This window comes from Pseudochaenichthys georgianus, chromosome 4 (genome assembly GCF_902827115.2).
Source record: "Pseudochaenichthys georgianus chromosome 4, fPseGeo1.2, whole genome shotgun sequence".
In the NCBI taxonomy this organism is placed as follows: Eukaryota; Metazoa; Chordata; class Actinopteri; order Perciformes; family Channichthyidae; genus Pseudochaenichthys; species Pseudochaenichthys georgianus.
The window spans coordinates 14577535-14599809 of record NC_047506.1 but is presented as its reverse complement, the minus strand read 5'-3'; the positions used below and the strand labels follow the sequence as shown (position 1 = coordinate 14599809).

General features: G+C 40.0%; 2 protein-coding genes across 3 annotated transcripts in view; one reads left to right on the top strand and one right to left on the bottom strand.

The window, feature by feature from the left end:
- Positions 1-22275, bottom strand: part of psmd1 (proteasome 26S subunit, non-ATPase 1) — a 52485-nt gene that overhangs the window by 25445 nt on the left and 4765 nt on the right. The window contains exons 13-18 of the mRNA XM_034080818.2: positions 19550-19661; positions 19135-19331; positions 17738-17833; positions 17072-17136; positions 4566-4680; positions 960-1076 (exon numbers count right to left, since the gene is read on the bottom strand). Coding sequence (XP_033936709.1) covers positions 960-1076; positions 4566-4680; positions 17072-17136; positions 17738-17833; positions 19135-19331; positions 19550-19661 — 702 coding nt within the window. The remainder of the gene's footprint in view (positions 1-959; positions 1077-4565; positions 4681-17071; positions 17137-17737; positions 17834-19134; positions 19332-19549; positions 19662-22275) is intronic.
- On the top strand, positions 6770-13657 carry htr2b (5-hydroxytryptamine (serotonin) receptor 2B, G protein-coupled). Of its 2 annotated transcripts, none has more exons than XM_034080821.1 (4): positions 6770-7243; positions 7549-8128; positions 11218-11418; positions 12151-13657. In XM_034080821.1, exons 2-4 carry the CDS (start codon positions 7873-7875, stop codon positions 13095-13097), a joined length of 1404 nt encoding a protein of 467 aa, XP_033936712.1. In that variant the 5' UTR covers positions 6770-7243; positions 7549-7872; the 3' UTR covers positions 13098-13657. The 2 variants fall into 2 exon arrangements, with proteins under 2 accessions (XP_033936712.1, XP_033936711.1); XM_034080820.1 differs by having other exon boundaries at positions 7527-8128.

The following is a 22275-nucleotide window of genomic DNA, read 5'->3' as shown; positions in this document are numbered from 1 at the left end:
AGCTAAATTTAAAAGTTGATCGCTAAATAAGAGCATTTGAGAAATTGTGACCGTCATACAGTAATAGTCCGAATAGTCGATTAATCGTTTCATTAATCGATAGATTAATAGATTATCAAATTAGTCGTTTGTTGCAGCCCTATTATAGTTATCCCATGTATAAATAAAATGTGTTATTCAGCAACCCTTGCAATTTGGGATTTTATTTTTGGTTGGTAGACCTCGGTGAGCTGGTCATTTCAAAAGTAGCTCACCAGCCAAAAAAGTGTGGGCACCCCTGTTCTACATGCAGTATTACACAAATGATGGCTGTATTGCTTCCAACAAGCAATATTTCTATTTTAGTTTTCTCCTTGGAAACTCTTGGCAACACAAATATACAAATAAGACTAGGTTAACCTAGAATCCCCTAACACTTTTAAATACTGCTTTAAAAGGCTGAATTGATGCATTTTTTTTGTGCATTTGGGCTTTGAAATAAACAGCCGTGGATATTATACCTCCTGACATTCCACTGCCTCTTTCACAATCCTGCTCACTGCCTTGAGCTTTAAGGACTGTTGCAGTGCAGATGAGGAGTCTTTGAAAATGTGTCTGGCAAATCTTAACTGTCCATGACAAAGTATGAGGTGCTCCGAGGGTGAGAGCGTGCAGTTATGCCTGGACTAGTCACTCTCAAGTCTTACATGACACAGATTTCTTTCCCTTGGTCTTAATCGTTGAATGCCTTCTGCTTTTGGTCAAGCAGCTCCCCTTTTTTCCTTTCCGTGTCCTCACTCTTGAGTAAGCAATTGCACTGGTCTTTCCCTGCCCTGCTTAATGTCAGATAGACCTATGAAAGAGATCTCTCGACAAAAGACTTGATCCATGTCGTTTGATTGAAGGCTATAAAGCCATTTCATTGATAAGTAAGGTGTTTCAATAAGTGTAAAATAAACAAGCAAACATGAATATCTTACCTTGGGACAGGTCACTTCGGTCTGCTGGACCATGATGAGCGCAGAGGCAATGAGTGCGCCCTGCCTCACATAATTCACCGGATCGTTGGTCATGGGCTCAAGCAGATTGATGGCCTCCTGTGGAGATAAAAGCAGAACAGAAAAGCTGGTAATGTTGTTTAAATTGTAGTTTCTCAATCAAAGGGCAACTTTTTCTTTAAGCACATCATTTTAATATGATCAACCATTTCTACCCAATGTGGTCTCTCTCTCTCTCTCTCTGTGTGTGTGTGCTAAAAAGGAACACTTTCGTTTGGTTAAATACAGGAAAAGGAATTATCAGCACAGACATCCAGACCACACATTAATGAGATTAGTTTCATCTACATCAGGTTTCCCAGGGGAACGAAGTAACATTATCGACAAGCCCTGCCTATGAAGAAATAAGGGAGGTCCACCCCTTTGCTCCTTTTATTTCTGTTCTCAGCTGAGCAGTAATGGCTGTAACCCACACCACCAGCCTCAGAAAGAGGCGTCAGCTCCGCAGAGGAAAGAGAAACAAACGAGGATGATGACAGTGGAGGTAAAATAAACCGTGTTTCATCCATGCGCTCGGCTCAGCTGGCCGAGACAGACGTGTACCGGGACGATAACTCAGAGTGTAAAGCCAACACCAGTCGACCACATCCTGTTCCTGATAGGCTGTCGAGGGGTTTAATTGAGGGTATTTACTGTCAGTCTCAATCAGCAGAGCAGGACGACACATAATGTGGTTGCTTTAGATCAGGGGTCTCCAACCTTTCTTCATCTGAGAGCTACTTTGAAAAAATGAAAGTGGCCCAGAGCTACTTGCATCACATCGCTTACATTTATTCACATAGCGCTCATCAGTTTAATTAAGCTATACTTTTGTACACGTGTGCAATTGCAATACCTCAAGCTTATCACAAATCTTAACTTCACATCAAGGTCCAAGAAAACGAAAATGTCTCACATATTATTATGGCCCACAAAGTGAGTACTTCACTGAGAATTCACATACATGTCCTTAATCACCACCTGACAAGCATCTTATGGCACTTATGGTCAAATAAGTGCATTCACTCTTTGTTACAGTCAGTGAGAGGACTGGCGCTGCATAGAGTCCACCATAGGTGTATGCTGAAGTGTAGCCACTTAGGTTAACTCTAATAGAGTCATTTTCATGTTCATCAGTCGGCCTTGTTCTGTATTTAGATTTCATTCATGTCAGAAAAAGCTCCATCTCCACAGGATTGACACTGAACAGTTCAGCCATCTTTTTCATCTTCTTCTTCATCTTGACATGACATTTTAAACCATAATAAATCAACTGTAGGTCTAGCCTCCATATATCTGTGTATGAAGTTGTTCCATCCTCAAAAACAAAAAAATAATGCTTCTGCAGTCGAGCTGCAGCTTCTAGCTACGGTCTTATGTTAAAAAAAGGACACTGAATGTCCTGAATGTGGCATCACACACATGACTTGAGTCTGAACACAGCAGACAACAGGAGTATAAAAACTAAAATAGTGCATGTGGGTGCACACTCACATTCTCTGTCTTACTGTTACATGAATCCCATGAATGTATGAGACTAAGTTAGCTTCATCATATCTCAATCAGTGATTAAGTGAATAATAAAGTTTCTATCGGGTCACTGTCAGCCTGTCACTCATTATTTTCAGGGAGGGGGCGGGGCTTGGAGGAACGGAGGAGACGGTGATCGCGGAAGCCTTCCCCTTGCCTTCACAAACTTTAGTATTTATCAACTGAAAATAGCAAGAGGACATTCATACTCTGCAATCCAAGACTTGATTAAATCCACCAAAAACCTGATAACGAGTGTTTTTCAAAAACACAAATCCCTCCCTGTGTGTCTCTGAGCCGCAGCGACACGGCCTGATTCAGAGCGGGCCGTGTCGCTGTTGGTTTTGGACTGGTGTTGCTGGATAAAGCAGACTGCTCCATGTGTGGTGTCGCTGTGCCGCTGTCACGTCTGTTCCTTGATCTCTGCGTCACCGACCAATTTGATATTCGTGTGACCGAAACAATTCTAAAATAAAAAAACGTTATTGTCCAGCGGCAGCCGAAAAATCAAGAAGCAACCTACGCTATAATCGATAATCGAGCGGCGAGCTACTGAAAAGCTGCCCGCGAGCTACCGGTAGCTCGCGATCGACGTGTTGGAGACCCCTGCTTTAGATCTTCTTAATCCATTTTGAATGTAGGACTGTTTTTTTCAGGCTTGGCCTCGTCCGAGGTGAACTTTAAATCACATTCAATTCACTACTGTTAAAAATTGGCTAGAAGCTTGTATAAATAATTGGAACAGTGCAGTACACACTTTACCACGACATAAATACCATATTCATACATATTTATAAAAAGTAGATCATATGACAGTATTCTGAAATGATGGATGGATTTTAGGGAACAATGCTAACATCCAATTCCCTAAAGAAGCTGAACGGTATTTAAGATTTTCATTATGGCATGAAATCAGCATAAACAAACAAAGTCAAAACTGTTTTCCTGTGCCGTTTTTTCTTTCACATTTATAGTAAGAAAATAGCCAAAGCCCAAGGTGTATGATGATGGCGGATAGGTGACCCACTTCTCTTGCCACAACATCATTATTTTCATTAAGGACCAAATGTGCTCGAGGGCTTTTCTGGAAAAACCAAGCAGTGGCTCTTTTCTCAGCAAAAACATTAACATTGGTGCTTCAGGGATCAGGATGCAGTGATCCATGACTCTGGTTCGGCTATGGCACCTGAGTCTGATCAGCCCACAGGAATTGGCAGCACCCCAATTCCTGTCTTCTTAACTCTCCTTTCGGACTCCATTGACCCAGACGCCGTGGCATCGTGAAGCCTGGTGACTCTGAGCCAATTTGGACCGTTCCATCAGCAAATTTACCACCAGAACTTTCCACAATTAATCAGCTCCTCATTGCTGAACTTTGCAAATGTCAATAGTTTACCAGTAAGATAGCTTCTCTCATAGTTGCAGGACTTTAGCCTTCGATCACACTGTATGATTTACAATTGTCTTAAAGCAAATTAGGTTTAAATGAGGCAGTTGTAACCTGCAACTTCTACAGTAGGTACAAAATCAAAAACAACAAAGTTTATTTATATAGCCCAATATCAAACATTTACATTTGTCTCAGTGGACTTTACAGTTCGTACAGAATATGAGTACGACACTCTTTGTCCTTGGACCCTAACATCAGACAAGAAGAAACCCCACAGTTAATGGGGAACAATTGAAGAAACCCAAAGCGAGCCGGTTTACCATTATGTTGAGTATGTTGGATGGGAGCTGAGTATAGACATGGTACATTCTCAAATAGCCACAGGGGATGCATTGACCAGAGCAAAGAACAGACCAATCTCCAGACTCCTTTTTCAAGACAACCAATATTAAAGATTTGCCCACTTGTTTTTTTTGTGTTAAATCCCAAATTGTCGGGTGTTTCATTTTAAAAGCCCATAATCAGATAAGACAGCATCTAGTGCTCCAGGTAGCCCCTTTATTTTATTACACTGTATCTGCAGTTCAACACCATTAAAGAAAATAAAACCTTGGGTCAAAGCCTCTCACCTTGTTGCCGGTCCCAGCACAGCAGATGCCCAGGGCCATGGCCGCCCCACAGCGCACATGAGGGTTGTAGCTCTCTGACAGAAGTGACACCACACTGGGACACTGCTCAGGGGTCCTGAAGAGAGACATTAAAGAGCAGGTAAACAATAAGGCACTTGAACTTACTCCTAAAAACATCCTTCCACTCCCTTTAATTCATACTTGGCTGAACCCTCAGAAACACATTTTCAATTTAGGGTGTTTTCATCAATCCATTATAGGATGAAAGTCTAAAATCAACAGAACTAAAACTTAACAAATTATTTAATCTAAAGCCTTTTTAAAGATTGTCTAGATAAAAGATAACCCAATTACCTTTAATCCCAGGCAAAATGGAAGAACTTGGATGGAAAAAGAGAATCAATATCCTGCATTTGTTTATTCTTAAAAAAGGCAGTGAAGCAATGACGCCTGAATGTCAAGCCTAATTTAAATATCTTCATAATGTGCGCTGGGCCTAAAAACCTCAGATGAGAAAAGATAATAAAAAAAAGATGATATGTTAATCTTGTGATGGCTTGCTATTCCATTCAGCCTGATAAGGACAATTAAATCTAACAAAACCTATTATTTATTCTTTGGAAACATGAAGACATTGAACCCTTCTGCAATCCACAGTGTACTTTTGTACTCCGACCCTTTTACCATATTTGTGCTTTAAGACTTTGGTCATAGAAGCAATATGTGAAATATTTACTAGGTTACAAAAATTCACGAGGCTTTTACTTGACCGGTTAATGGACTGTATGATTATATGTGCATGCCTTACAGCTACTACGGTGAGTGACAGAAGCTGATACAGCTGCAACTTAATAACTCCCTCTGAGACACACACACGATTGATTTTGCCACATGAAATGTGATTGTTGCAGTTACTAATGCACCCACATAGTAAGGGGGCAGATCTCATTAGCTTGCTTCCTCTCTTTTCTAAACCCTAACCCAAATACATTGTGAAAGAATCTGGACAATGTTGCAATAAACAAGCCAAGAGGCTGGATGGATATAGTCAACACTATAATTAAAATCAAAAGGAAATCAACTGTCTAGCAAAAGGGAAACAAGAGAAATTGTAAGTAGCATCAGGGGAATTGTGGTTTTAATTATTTTTGTATTAATTAGCATAACTCCCAGAAAACATAATACAACCCAACACTAATACGGAGTTTCCCAAGAATAATAACTGCCGATTGCTACAGCAGTTTGAAAGTCTGCAAAATGTGTAGATCTGACAATCGATGTTACAATCTCAGTCAGCAAGATTGGATATCATTTAAAAGAATGTGCCTGTTTGGCATGCATTTGATATGCTAGAGCAGAAGTCAGCATACTGCTAGCAGCACACCTTCAGCTGTTCTTTGCATTATAAACAAAAATATAGAGATTTTTTTTAGCAAATGGGAAAGAAACAGTAAAGATTGGCTGGGGGAACTCAGATTTTCACCAGCAATCACACATCTAAAGTCTTAAAGCCAACCCATTAACAAGCAACCCATTTAAAAAGGAGCAAAAAGAGAACAGGGTAACTCATAATAACTGCATTTATGAAACCACCTTTCTTATGGGGCGCTACAAGTGAATTATCACTAGGAACATTTGGTCTACGGGCTGCCCTTTACTGGAAGACACAGGTTACACAGATGTTACTGGCGTTCACACATTGTATTGTTAAGAATCATCATCTGGTTTCTGTAAATGCCAAGGAGCTTTTATTTCTATTTTTTGCATCTGCTTTAAAAAGCAAAGTGTGTACACTGATTGAAAACACAACGTTTATGCGGAAAGATCAAAGGAAAAAAACTAAATGTGGAATACATTTCAGAAGAAGTCATGTATAAGAAAATTGGATAGCGGTTTCAAATTACATTCCCAACACGACCATTTGAGCTCAGAAGACAAACTAAAAACAGCAATGGGGTACAAGTGTAATTTTCAAGTACCTCACCACACAGAGAGCTTCTCCCCATAAACCCCGTCCACACAACCCAACAATGCTTCGGATGGACGAGTGAACAGAAAGTGACAAATATAAACAGTGGGACGGCTGTGTTGAGGGAAATTACCTCCCAGAACCACTGGCATACTGCCAGTACAAAGACATTCATCTGTTTTGTACAAAGTGCGACTCACGGGCAAGACGGAGGGGAGGGAGGGGAAGAGAGAGAGCAGACAAGACGGGGGAGAGCACGGCTGATCACAGGCTGTTAACAAGAGGCAGCGAATGGGAGAGAGGTGGAGGAGCCTCAACATCTGAAAGTTTTAAACCTGTGATCGCTGTAGGTGATGCGAGGCAAGACTGGGGGATCCTCCAACATGTGGAAGGAAAACAAATTCCACATCACGGACTGCTTCAGACAGAGACAGATTTAGGATTAACCGCTGAAGGAGGGCATTTTTTGTCACGTTCTTATTTGCGGAGGGCGGAAAATATAAGGATGTTTCAGGAGTTTAAACAATATGTTAAACTAAGAGGTGTGCTAAGACTGAAATGCATTGGTTAAGCTGCACTATTCTCCCAGCAAGAAATACTGCTAAAGTGTTTATAAAAGATGAAAACGTAGCGGCTTGGAAAAATACGTATGGAGTTGAAAAGTCAACGAGGAACTTACATTTACAACAGATGCTACTTACAGGAGCAGGTAAGACAACTTACAGAATCATGATAATGCTTATTAACAGTGTCAGTTTTTGTATTTAATACTGTTTGATTCTGTGTTATCCATTTGACTCAGATTATTAAAATTCTATATCCCTGATTAATGCACAAGTTGTATAAAAAAATAACCACGTGTATGTTTAGATACAATTTTTTTATATATAAGACCATTAAAAATGTAATATATTACATTTATAGCTAAAGTTAACTAGACTCCCAAAATACATTTGGAAGGCTTGTTACCAATGATTCCTTTCCTTATACAGACATGTTTGTTTTTGGCCGCAGAGGATTAAAAGAGTACCAACGGCCTGGGAAAGTGAGGACCCCTGCTGATATCTCATTGTGAAAATACCAATAAGGTTGGGATTACTACGAGCTTTGGAGCTCGTGCTGTGGACCTGTTTTTTGTCCCCCTCGAAGTGGTGGATCCTCTGCTGATTTTGAGCTACTCCTTTTGTTGTACAGTGCACATGGGGATGAAGCATCCTGTGCAGCGACCCTGAACTGTCCTTGCCTGTAGGACGCAGTGACCATGCTGACCGAGTGTCCAACACCAGGAAGATCAGAACCCAGACCCAAGCTAAAGCCTGCTGTAATCTCTGCAGCACCATGTCTCAAGAAGTCCCTGCTCCGCCCGAGGCCAACAGCTCAGGGGAAGCACCTGAGCTTCAGCTGAAATGGGCCGCCCTGCTTATTGTCATGGTCATCATCCCCACTATTGGAGGAAACATCCTGGTCATTCTCGCTGTGTCACTCGAGAGAAAACTTCAGAACGCCACAAACTACTTTCTGATGTCGCTTGCCGTGGCTGATCTGTTGGTGGGACTCCTAGTGATGCCCATTGCCCTCGTCACCGTTCTCTACAGTAAGTTTAGCATAGGGGCCTGTGTTTTATCTGTGAAACCTCTGCTAGACAAAAACAATAAAACGTTACCCTACTGGGAGAAAACATGTCTTTGCTTATGCACCAATCAAAGTTAACAATCTAAAGAAATATTGAACTAAATGATAAATGACATTACGATAAAACAAAATTAAACTCCCGCAAACCATTACTAAAACACGTTCAAGAAAGTAATGTTTTTGTTGAGTGGAACATTAAAGGTTTTTGGAATTACTTTCTTTGCCTTTCTAATATACAAGGGAAAACAGGCCAGCATACTTCTCTCATAGCAAAGAGGATAAAAGTAGTTTGTGAGCAACACTAGATACGATCTTGACTATCACTCAACAAATTAATGAGAAGGAAATATAACCACAGATAGTGGACAGTAAACATGCTACTTCCTCTTGCAGTGCTGTGGGAGCAGTTGCACATTAGCAACAGTACAAAAACAGTTTTATGCATTTCCAGTGACAGTGTGGTCGTAATGAAGCTTCATGCTACCAATTAAAACGTTTATCATACAAAGCTATGTTTTAGCTAGTATTCTCCATTAATTCAACAGAAGCATAATAAGCCCAAACATAATTATGTCTCTCATTGTGTGACGCTGGTCTATGTGTGGCTTTGCCTGTCTCACATCTCCTGTTTTGCATGAGAACTGGATGTGTAGCGCTGAAAGGCCTGCTCAATTCAAAGTGGTCACAGGTGCTGCTTTCATCTTTTCCTAATGCAGAGGCTACATGAGTAAAGACCATGCAATTAATTTACTATTGCATCTATACTGTTACACTGTGTTAATCAACAACAGCATTTTGAAAGTGAGTGTGTTCACTAACTTGTAATTGAGGATTTAAGGCAGTCCCTAGGAAGACAATCTTTAAATGAGCCAACAGTATGGCATGCTGATAGCAAACTGAGTTTCAAATGAATGACCTTTAAACTAAATTAACTGTAATGAAAATAGATTGGTCATTGAAATGGGGGGCAGCACAATGATGCAAGGCATGTCAGTGGGACTTGTGTTTGTTTGCTGCTCCATCGCTGAATGTCAATGAAGTCGGCTAAATGTCTTCTGAACCAGACGCTGGGACAAGCAACCTTACTGCAGTCCAGTGTGACTCAATCTTTTGCAGCTTTTACTTTCTCTGACTTTGTGAAAATCTGATGTTTTCAAATCCAAGATGATGAACATCTTACAAGTAAACCTGAAAAAGCAAGGCAACAATAGGAATGCATTTAAGATTACTGCCGAGTCATGAATTTTCCACATCTGCTTGGCAGATGAAGTCAAAGCATACAGGGAACGCCTTAAAAAAGAAAAACAGTAAGAAATCGGCATATTTAAAATTTGCTGTAAATGTAAAATATAGCACTGTGACAAAAGTTAAAGATTCTTTTTTTTTTTTAAGGGATGATTTAGTTTTGCTTTCCAAAGTGTTGCATCTGCAGGGCATCATCCCTCAACACACTACACTGCCGACTGATTCAAGGTTTTTACCTCTAATAGCTATATCAAACAATCATTTTCTCTGCCTCTCCATTTTCTTTTCTTTTCTTTAAAAGAGCTGCAGGTCAGATGTATTTTTTTTTCATTTCATAAGTTTTATGGCAGGGAGTTTTGGTTAATAAACACAAGCCACACTATTGACGATAGGAATAGTAAAAGGAATACTCCAAAAAGATCAAGACAAACCACAGCAAACAATGTTTTACAACGCATAACTGGGTAGGTTAAGAAACAGCTAATTGTATGTGCTATATTATTATAGCACATACTCTTCTGTTGCTCTCCCTGAGGTTTCTCCCATGTTTCCCTTTAAACTGTGGGTTTTCTCCGGAAGTTTTTCCTTGTACGATGTGAGGGTCTAAGGACAGAGGGTGTCGTATTGTCATACTGATATTCTGTACAAACTGTGAAGTCCACTGAGACAAATGTAACATTCATGATATTGGGCTATATGAATAAACATTGATTGATTGATATATTACACAACATACATATAATTATCAAAAAGATGTATACTTGATACTAATATAATTAAATAATGATGCAGTTGATATTTGCAATCTCACAAATGTGACAAACAACAGAATGAGTTCCTATGCAAGGTACTGAACACAGCCTTGTGCAACCAGAAAATGCTGAACACCCATAATCCTCCCTGAAACTATTTCAATATAAATGGTGTTTGAACATTTTCAAAAGCCAACCTTTTGAAAAAAAAAAAAAAAAAAACACACTGCTTTGCTGATTTTCTTACCTTACTGTATGTTCAGAATGACTTCAAAGTAAACCCAAATAACTAGTGCTGGCCAGCTGCAGTAGGATCACGAACATTTGCTTTCTTAAGTTTATAATTCAATTAAACGCAATAGAATATGTTCCCTTGTACAGATACTTGGAGCTTGCAAGCTACAGTGTTTATTGAATTTGGCATTGGACAAAACACTTCACAGAACACATACAGAGGATCTACTTTGAGAACTAGTGGAGTATGTGTCAATGCATTTGCTTTCCAGATGAAACCTAATCAAAACTATGACTCAATAATTCCAAGTGTGACAACTGGTGTAGGCAGCCAGGGGAGGGTGGCACAACAAAACACAATTATGTAAAAGGAATATTACATTTTTAGTAATGTTAATGGTCTACAGGACAAAAGCCAGAATAGTTTCTTGCCAATTTTTATGCCTGGAACTGAAAATAAACACTACTGTTGAGCGTAGTCGCCAGCACGTCTTCATAATGAGCTTTTAGCTTTATAAACAGTAAGTGAACCCTCCTTTTTCCAGTAAACTCATTCCTCGTAAGGATAAATAAACAGCAATATTTTGTGTGGGTGCTACTTGTAATCCTAGCCTTTGTTGCAAACCTCCTGTAAATGGCCAAATGGCCTCCTGTAAGACGAAATCATCTTTGGGGAAAATAAAATCAGTTTGATCATGATAAGATTATAGGGATTTACCAATTCTAACAAACACAGATAGGTGAATAGCAAATTATTTAAAAAAAAAAAGATAACAGCTTACTGTCCAACTGAACTAATTCACGTGTCTTTTTTCTTTAGACTCCGGCTGGCCTCTTCCGGAGCCCCTCTGCCCCATTTGGCTGTTCCTCGATGTGCTGTTTTCTACTGCATCCATCATGCACCTATGCGCCATTTCACTGGATCGCTACATTGCCATCAAGAAGCCAATCCAACACAGCCAATACAAATCCAGAGCCAAAGCGATGGTGAAAATTGCACTGGTGTGGCTCATATCCATTGGTAAGCATATATTAAAATCAGATTTCCTCAACTTTTACAACGCTGCAGTGGTTGTTACTTTAGACAAGTTATTTCTTCAGAAGTCTATTTCGTCACATAAAATATATGGCAGACCTGGTTTGTGGACGCAGAATTATTTGCCGGATGCAATACTATACAAACCACACCCTGCGTTTGTAATGGAAAGGAGGGTTAGGGAGAACAAAATGTGGCCAAATTCACTGAGACATTACTGATCAATGCTTGATGCCCAGTAAACAAAATACTCAAAGAAGCAGGTTTTGCTGAAGGGTTTGATTTCATTTGAGCTTCATTTCATGACCGAAGCCAGAAGTTCCGATGGAATGAAGGCAGCAGCACTTATACGGAGTCTCAGTATATATGCAGAGTAACAACTCTCCTGCTGTTAGCAGTTTTAAGAAACATCATGGCAAGTGACGGATGATTAGTTTACTTGCTTTTAAAAACAAAAAGGAAAGCCTCAAATCATAATGTGCCTTTTCTTCATGACAGTAACCGTTAACTAAACATGAACCTTTTGTCGATACTATTTAATAATACTATCATACACGTGAAATTAAAATTAAACACAGGAATGTCTGTGTGAAAATGAAATCGAAACGGTTCTTCTGTTGTTGACATGAAACATACAAATTAAAAAAAGCGATATTACAAAAGGAATATACAATTTACAATGTTTTACCAATATGTACTGTTATTGTCATTTTCCAGGTATCGCAATCCCAATTCCGATAAAGGGGCTTAGGAACAACCATCTTCCCAACAACATCACCTTCAACAGTAACCACACATGTCTTTTGAAAACGGACACCTTTCGGGAATTTATCATGTTTGGCTCCTTGGTGGCATTCTTCATCCCTCTGACTATCATGATGGTCATCTACCTACTAACTGTCCAGGTGTTACGCAAAAAGGTGTATCTGCTCAAGTCAAGGGTGTCTCAGCGCTTTAGCTACCTGGCAATCTCCACAGTTTTTCAAAGAGAACAAGCTCTAACGCCAACGCAAGTTGAGCAACCCAACATGCTGGACAGCAGACTTCCCAGGATACAAGAACGAACATTTGCAGGCACGTCAAACTCTCCAACAGCAGATGAAATATCTTTTCGTAGAATGTCAACAATGGGCAAGAAGTCAATGCAGACTCTGAGCAATGAGCAGCGCGCCTCCAAAGTGCTAGGCATCGTCTTCCTCCTGTTTGTGGTCATGTGGTGCCCTTTCTTCATCACTAACATCACCTCGGTATTATGCACCAGCTGTGACGTTCATGTCATTGCGCATCTCATGGAGATCTTTGTTTGGGTGGGTTATGTGTCATCAGGCATAAACCCGTTGGTCTACACCCTATTCAACAAAACGTTCAGGGAAGCATTCACGCGGTATATGACCTGTAATTACGAAAACCCTGCTACTAATAGTCCAGGAAGGCAGCCAAGGGCATCAAATGCAGATCGGACCCTTACACGGATTTCTTTCCGATCTTCCATGGCAGAAAACTCGAAACTTTTCATGAAAAATGGCATTGGAGCCGTTGGCTACCAAAGCCCACTGAGGTGCAGGCAAGCCCCTATGCAGTCAGTCAATGGTATTGTATTAGACACAATGCTTCTGACTGAAAATGAAGGTAGTAAGCAGGAGGAAAAGGTTAGCTGTGTATAGAGATAGACAGAGGATTTGAACACAAAATGTGCACTTTAAATCAGTGAGATTTATGTTGCCCACATTGTATCTCTTTGAAGGCTAAGTCGACATAACTTAGCTAGGCTACCTACAACAAATACTCAAAATGTATGATTTTGAATCTGCGGTTACTCTCAAATTCATTGACAAATCATTTAACAAAAGGGTATTGCTGTAGAATAAAAAAAGAGATTAAACCTGTCTGCTGATGTACACCTGCTTCCATCAGTAATATACTTTAAACAAATAAGGCATTCATCATTTAAAATACACATTAAATGCATAAGTCAAAGTCCTATGTTAAATAAGGGTGTATATAGATGTTTAGAATACTTCTCATTTAGCCTTTTAGACAGGTAAAATTGCTGTTTATAACGTACCAGAAGACAGTTTGCATTTTAAAATGTTGTAAAACCTTACAGGTCAACTCAAAAAGGCCACAGGTGAAGAACCAATGATATTAAAGGTTTAAAAGTGCAAGCCACCAGACAAAAATGTAAGGAATTAAAGCATGATAAGATAACCTGGAATTATGTATGAATACAGTATAATATATATATATATATATATATATATATATATATATATGAGTTTTATGATCCTTTCAACTTGGGCTTTCTGAATATGCTGTAAACCATCTCAAACCACATGCTCATATTTTGTTAAGAGAAAACACAAGTCTACCTTTCAAATCTATTTTCCAACTGACAACATTTGCACTGTCGAGATAATGTTACTTGTATTTGATGGACCTTTGACAAGCACTCTTGTATATGTATTGCGGCCTGCTGTTTTGATATGTTAGGAGATTTCCAAATAAAAGACTGTATATAATAAAGAACAACATTTCATATTAAATAGAATCCTAAATGTGTTTAATACAATATTTGTCCATTATGCTTAAAGGTGGGGTAGGTAAGTTTGAGAAACCGGCTCGAGATACACTTTTTGTTATATTCCATGGAATGCTCTTAACATCCCGATAGCAATGAATATCTTAAGTGCTTTGACAAAAAATCCATAAAAAAAATGTCATCTGTAGAAGCCGTAATGCTGTAAAAAGCACGAGCAATCATTTTAGCCGGCCCGGCTAAAATAACTGGATGGCCTACCTGCCTGTCAGCCTTCCATCTGTGCACAAACTTATCTCGTGCCCTCATTGGTCATGTGCGCGTTTGTGTGTGTTGGAGGAGGGGCTCTGTAAGGAAGTCGCAGATTTCTTCCAGCTGTGTATTTTCAAATTCTAGCGCACTCCAACTGGTTTCTCCAAAATTACCTACCCCACCTTTAACTGAAAGAAAACTAACAATTCTCAGCATCCATGTTTTTCCTTTCTATGTCTACACTTTTATGCTACTTTATTTCAGCACCAAGTAAAATATCTTTCTCATGAAACAGCACAACAGTAAAGCCAAACAAATGTTGAATGAGACGGCATCAAAAGATCGGCAAACACGAGCAAGTAAGAAAACTGTGGGACAGTGTGCTTGGCAAAAACACTTTTTTACAGTCCCTTCATGCTTTTGAAGAGCAGTTTTGTAAGCAAGACAATGCTAAATTCCAAATACATGGTAGTATAAACAGCTGAACGGAAACTTAATAAAATAAAATATAAACAGTGTTTGATCAATGTGGAGCAAACTTTGAGACTTGGTATGCGAGCTTGGAGTGCTTTACCATTTAATTATTACCTAGACCGACCCCGTCTCATTGTTCAAAAACAGAGACTCTTTGTACTGAAAGTAGTCTTTGTGCTAATGTACATGTTGGGGGGGGGGGGGGGGGGAGATTATCATTGCTTTAACCATTAAGAAGTTGTGGAACAGGAGACCAATTGAATTGTTCCGCTTCGCAAGCTTTGTAAACAGTGAAGATTTAAACAATGTCTGCCATTTGATCGCGCAAAATAACCAACATACCTTTTTTGGGCTTAGACTTTACACTCTGATATTTGTGCAATGGATAGGCGCTCCATTTTCATCCTGCTCTAATCTCTGATGGGTACATTTATGTCAGTCTAAGGGTGATGTACCCCCATAAATAGCCAGGAACAAAAATGTGGGAATGACAAGTATATGCAGCTTTCTCAGAAACAGAAACACATTCCACGAAAACCAACATATTAAATTCCAGACAATAGGGGTGTAACGGTTCGGTTCGTACCTCGGTTTGGAGGTCACGGTTCGGTACTGTTCGGTACAACAACAAAAAAGCAAAAAAAAGTCTCAAATGCATAATTCCAGGTGTGTTGTTATTTATGTTTGAACAGTAGTGCAAGTTTCAGTTTAAAAATAAAGAACTCTGACATTTTGAATAATTAACTGTATTGAACAGTTAAAAACAAACCATACACAGTACACTCAGATGGCCATATTATCTATAATGGCTGATGTCAAATAAAAAGGTTTCATCAAGCTGTAAAACTAAAAAGGATGTCTTGAAAATATTACATCATAAATAATAAGAAAGTGTTTCAAGAGCGCAAAGTCGTTGAAAAACATATGCCAAAAGCTTCCGTTATTTATTTTTGGTCTCTCGGGTCTCATGTCTATTGGCTTCTTAAAAACAGCGGGGATCAGCTGTTGAACAGCTGTTGTCTTTTTGCCGGACTCTGGTGATTGGCAAATCTGGGTGATGCCTTCTGATATGATTTAGCATGTTTGGCGTATGTTACCATTAGCATACCGCACCGCTGTAGAACAACGCTGTTATGTGTTTGTGCCCTGATCAGGCGCTCCTAGTGTGATGTGTCATGTCTAGCTGTAGTTTCCTGTTATGGTTTTGTAGTCCTTATCGTTTCTCCTCCAGGTGTACCCATTTGTAATTAACCCAGGTGTCTCTTGTCTCGTCATTACCTCATGTATAAGGATTCTGCTTTCCCCTTTGTCTGGGGCTGATCCTGTCTGTGCAGTACGTGTTCTTGTCTGTCATTACTTTATATTTCCTTTGTCCAACCATGGTGGTAATTATTAATTAAATTCTTCTTTTGACTACTTCGGCTACCGTCTCCTTTATTTATGTTGCCTTGACTCGACATTGAGCCTGCTAACAGTCAATGGTAACGTAATAAACGCCGACACACCGTCCTCGTCCGATCCACCACTCGCACACCTCATCGTTATTGTAGTCCACAGGGAACCCGAAATGTTCCCACACAGCTGATTTAAAAGAAGCAGGTGGGTTCTAGCTCCTGTGTTTTATCTGAACTCACCATACTAACTTTTCTTCTTCTTGTATTTTGTTCGTTTTGTTGTTGTGTTTCTTCTTGTTCTTCATTTGTTGTTTAAGGGCGGCTGGCAAACAGCTTTTAGGCGCAATACGGCCCCCTGGATTATATATAGTGTAGTGGATACTGCCCTGAATTACTTTTGTCCCACTCGTAAAAAAAAAGGCGTATTCGCCGTGTGACTGCATGTGCCGAACCGTGACGAATACGGATACCGTTACACCCCTACCAGACAACAGTGCATCCAAATTCTCCTATCTCAGAGAAGGTGTTCATGCTTGAGCAAACAGCCCCTTGTCAGCAGTACCAAACTACAAAGGTAAGTGTTCGTTAAAGAGTTACACTTTGTATGGAAAGCAGGAACCAGTAAAAATACTTCGGTGACAGATTTGCCATAAACACACCAGACCAAGTAGGAGATTACCCCGAACATCGTATAACGAAATCTATTTCAGGTAAATCTCTAATGAAAAGTTAACTATAGGGCTGGTTATAGTTATAATATACACACGTATTCCAGAACACTAGCTTCAGTATTGTACCAAAACAATACTTTCTACTGAACATCTTGAGAAATTCATTTCTCACATTCAACAAAATGATCCAAAATAAAAAGATGCAATTTTGCACGTTTACATTTTGGCCAAGATCATGAGGCTCAATAGAGAAAAGCTTGTAGTGGATTTATGCAAACTAAACGGACAGTTCAGAGCATTGTTGTCCTTACCTGAACAAGATGAAGCCAATGGACTCGACAGCAGCCCTTCTGACGTCATCATTCACATCACTCACCTTCATTAAGAGAAGTAAAGAGGTCAAATTACCAAAGTGGAAACATGGGTTATCATATCTTGCAAATAACTTCAATGATTTAACTCCCTGATGTAGTGTGAGGAATATGCTCCACTATCACACCCTCTATGAGCTTGTATTAAGCTGCCACCTACAGGACAACATTTTGTTCACAGCCCTCACTCATGTTGTACTGAAAGCACTGTGATTAGCATATACATACATTCACTATCATCCATCATCATAGTGATGCAATGTTGGATCCTACAGTAAACTCAGGTAAACAGTAGACTGATGTGATATGTTAAAAACTGAAGCGTATGGTTTAAGCAAAGACAAAATATTTCACTTATAAAAAAACTTATCGTGGATCTTTTAACAAGCGTAAATCACAGTTATTATTATACTATATTGCAAAAGGGACTTTGACTCCTTGAAAAGCAATATAAAAATATAATTTATTATTAAATTAATTGTATAATTATGCCAGGCAAAGATGTGTAGCCCTGGCTGTTGGCAGTGTTTCACTGACAGAATGACAAACCCGTACTCCTCTCTTTGAATAATGTGTTTTGGAGAGGCCAAATAAAAAAACACTTACAGCGACATGAAGCAGGCGCCGGATGGCCTTGTTGTTCCCGGAGCCGCAGTAGGCCATTCCCACTGAGTACATACCAGAGCGCCGCAGAATGGGGTCCTATCAGAAAGAGCAAGGAGAGCACGTTTTAAGACCAGATCTAGCCCTTATAGAGAGGAAGCGCATCAGCTGTGACTTGACAAACACATACAACACTTAGTTACAGGAAAATGTACAGAACTCAAAACATCATACATTTAAAAATTGCATCATTTATTAAAGGTTTATAGAGAGCAGTGTTTCCCCTATATACAAATAGTGGCTGCTCAGCGCTAACCCTAACCCAAAGATTTTTTTTTTTACTTTTTTTATTTTGATTAAAATAATAAGTGGCGACCCTTTTTCATTTTTGATTGTTTTTTTATGTGGATTTGTAGTATTTGTGTTACTGTATGTTCAATAAAGGTGTATTTTTGCTAAATGTTGAGACTTTGCCACTGTATGTACTAGGCAGGGCCGATTTTTGGCACAGGGCGCCAGATCTGGGGGCGCTGCACTGGTAGCTCTGGGAGGAAAAAAATATGTTTGACCGTTGGCGCTCATCCACATTTTCAGCCTTGATGTAACAACATTCATAATTAAGTAAATGTAACACCCTTTTCACCCCGGTTACACTTTTCATTTGCCCTGTACGATGGGCGCTGTAAGTGATGAAAGTGGGGGATGTTGGCTTATCAGGCGCCCGCAGCTCACAGCCAAAGTGCGAGCGTGGGAGCGAGTGAGGGAGAGAGAGAGAGAGGGCCGGTACCGGCGCTGTTTATATTAGAATCTGGTGCTAGCAGCGCTAACGGATATAAGAAGTAGATGTTTCTACAACCAGGGTGGAGGAGAGCTCTCCTGTCAGACTGAGAGGCTCAGTGAGGTAAAGGAGTGAGTGTTTAGATAAGTTAATTTTATCTCAGTGGGTCTCAAACGTTTTGACCACAAATTATGTAAACACATATTTCCAAGGCACTCCTTTATAATTATAAGGATAAATAAAAACAGGTTTGAAATCATTCCAATGTATACTATAGGACAGTAATACAAAAATATCGTTTAAAGTTGGAGAGATGCATAAATAAATAAATGTTAACTAGGTCAAATAAGACATGAATGAATATAAGCTACATTTATTTGTTATTGGCTATGGTGGGTTATTGGTTATGTTCTAGGGGTGTAACGGTATCCGTCCCGTACCGTCACGGTTCGGCACATGCAGTCACACGACGAATACGCCTTTTTTCGTTGCGACTTCCGACTGATTTCGATAGAGCAGGTCACATATGTGCAGTATTATTATGCAAAGTAGTGCATCTTTTGTTGTCGTTTGAATATAAAACAACTGACAGAAAAGAGTGATGTGACATGCTCAGCCTTACCTTGTCTCTGCAGAGGCTTTCAATGAGTGTATCAGCCTCCTCCATGCGTCCGTACATCACCATGGCGATTCCCACTGCCAAGCCACGCAGGATCTTCTCGTGCTGCGTTTCCTGAGCGTAGCCCACCATGTCCTCGATGGCCTGGGCTGACTTGGAGCCCAGCATGACCAGACCCAGAGCCAAGCCTGCCGCTTCACCTGAGAGGTTGCATGGCATTGTCAGCATGGCATGTTTTTTTAAATCAATTGAAGTATATTAATTTACTATACAAAGTACTATTTAAATATAAGACACATCAGATACATTAACATTCATAGTATGATTCGAAATGTGTTAAGCCAAACGTCATTCTTTTAAAAAACATAATTGCATTCTTTAATTTCAAATTAAATGCTTGAAAATTGTATACACACACCAGTAACAGCATCATCCTGGTAGAGGTTGGACTTGAGGAGGTCGTAAACATCCTGTCTGGCTGTTCCCAGCGCAGCCAAGCCAAGGCCAAGGGCGCCACCATGACGAACAATCTGTTAAAAACAAGAAGAAAAACATTTTACCAACTGACAGTGACTTCAACGATATTATTAGACTTAGTTCATAACAGCTGGTTCCCTTTCCTTGAACAGTAATCAAGGTTCAAGGATACTTTATTTTGTCATCCTGAACTTCCTAACGGGCAGACCCCAGGCAGTGCCGGTGGGAAGCATCACATACTCCACCCTGATCCTCAACACCGGAGCCCCTCAAGGCTGCGTGCTCAGCCCTCTCCTCTACTCCCTGTTCACTCACGACTGCGTGGCCATACACAGCTCCAACACCATCGTGAAGTTTGCTGACGACACGACCGTCATCGGCCAGATCACAGACGGCGATGAGAGGGCTTACAGAGAGGTCGAAAACCATACCACAGGCAATAAGACTGCTAAACACCCGGGGCCTCAACGGTGCGTACGCACAAAAAATAGCGTACGCCAGTTTCTACGCACTGTTTGCGATTTATAAAAAACTAACTTGACGGGAAAATGTGCAGTCCTCCACGCAAACTCTAACCCATGCGTACGGCAGAGTTCCCATTAGAATATTTTTCCGGCGGTCAACATGTCCGTTAAAGTTTAAATCTTCCGGACAAAATGAGAAAAGTGCCAGTCAAAAGGTCTTCTTTGTTATTTATTGAGCTTTAAAACAAATTGATATTATTCAATATTAAACAAATTATAGTAGATTAACTACATTATTCAAAAGTGAACAGTAATTTACAATAACACGGGAATAATAAACGGAGCGCTCTCTCCCTCGCCTGACAGCCCGTCAGATCATGCAACTCGCGGATCAGTAATGAGTGACCCGACAGTGAAACTAAACATATCTATAACTAGTTACGGTAGTTTGAGAGGTAATTAAAATAGCTACGTGTGATATTCTAACCCGAAGTGTGTGTTTTGTTCCGCTCACCGCTGCATGTGATCACGCAGAGCTGCGTGTCGACTCGTCAGCAGCAGATGATCTCTCTCTCCCGTCAGATTAGACTTCACTCACGTTTATGTCCATATTGATCAGATCTAGCTAGTTCTAGCTAATGATATGACTACCTGCTTATTAAAAGACACCTAAACAATAAGTGTCGCTATGCAACCAGGTGAGGCCACAAAGTATAGCGCAGCATTATGCATTTGTTTACATGCCCACCGGAACCCAGAGGCATTACCAACAGATCAACGCACAATCAACCCATACAGGACATCTCTTTCTCCACATGTAGTGTTAGACATTAGAATAGACTATTCTTGTCTGTCACATACTCTTTTGTCTGTCACATAAATGGTGCAACTGATGTGGTATTGCGCTAAACGGAAATGATTTTGAACGGACACTTTGACCGGAGATATTTAGATTTGGCGGTCTTCAGCATATTTTACCGGTTGTTGTCCGGTAATTACCGGCTAACGGGAACTCTGGCGTACGCACTAAGCACAAAAAACGGGAGACGAGAAACTGCGACACCGTTGGCAGAAGGAAGAATGAGAGAAATATGTAGAAATAATACCATAAATAGAATGTTACCTTTCATTTATCATATATGAATAATTAATTTTCACAAATCGATTAAAGCCAATCTTAAAATGATTTAACAAACGCATGTTTGAGACTCATCAGTGCACACAAAAACATAACTTGGAGAAATAAGTAAATACGGAAATGTTATTGATCACCCCTCGATTATGTTCTCTTGTTAAGAAATGTATTCTCATAAATGATGCGGTAAACAGAAGGATAGAATTACTTTAAACTGACGCCGTTTTGCATTTCTATAGGTTGTATAGATACAAGCATGGTTTTATATACTATCATGTTTAATCATGTTTTATGCCGTTCGCCAATAGCCTACTTGATAAGTCGCTCGTAAAACACAGGAGGAGGTATGGAAACTAAGAACACCATATGACGCAAATTGTACAGCTAATATAACACAAAACAGTTGCATTTCCTTTAACTGGTGGATTATGGATATATAGTTGCTGATCGACAGCTGGGACACAAACCACCAAATACAAAAAAATAATTCAGATCCAGTCGTCATGACTCCACTCCGGAGAGATTCCCCGATAATTTCTTACAGTTTCTCATCAAGGGGGGGGGGGGGGGGGGGGGTCTCCTGTCCCCGGTACAAACACACTGCCTGAGGAAGGTTAGGCTATGTGTATTTTTTTTGTCATTAACCTTTTTCGGACCACTTATTTATTTTGGTGACGATCCGACCTCCATGCTGCTACACTGGTTCAAACTGCATCCACCAAACAATATGATTTATCTCGACCTCCTCAAAATAACCAAAATCTGACACGGTGTGAGATGTCTTTTTTAGCTGTTCTGTCGTCATTTCCTGCGATCTTCTTCATGCAGTCAGTCAAAATGAATGAATGAATGGGCGTTTCTTTGACTATTTACAGGCAAAAATGGGCGTTACGTGAAGCCCGCAAAAGCTGCACCGCATTTCGAGTAGATTTATAAAAAGGGAAACCGGCGTAGGATGTGCCGTACGCAAGTCCTGTGCTGGTACGCAGTCTTTTATTAATCGGAAAGTGTCGGTGCGTATTTATTTGCTTTGTCCTACGTAAGCAACCTTCCCACGCAAGGCTTTAT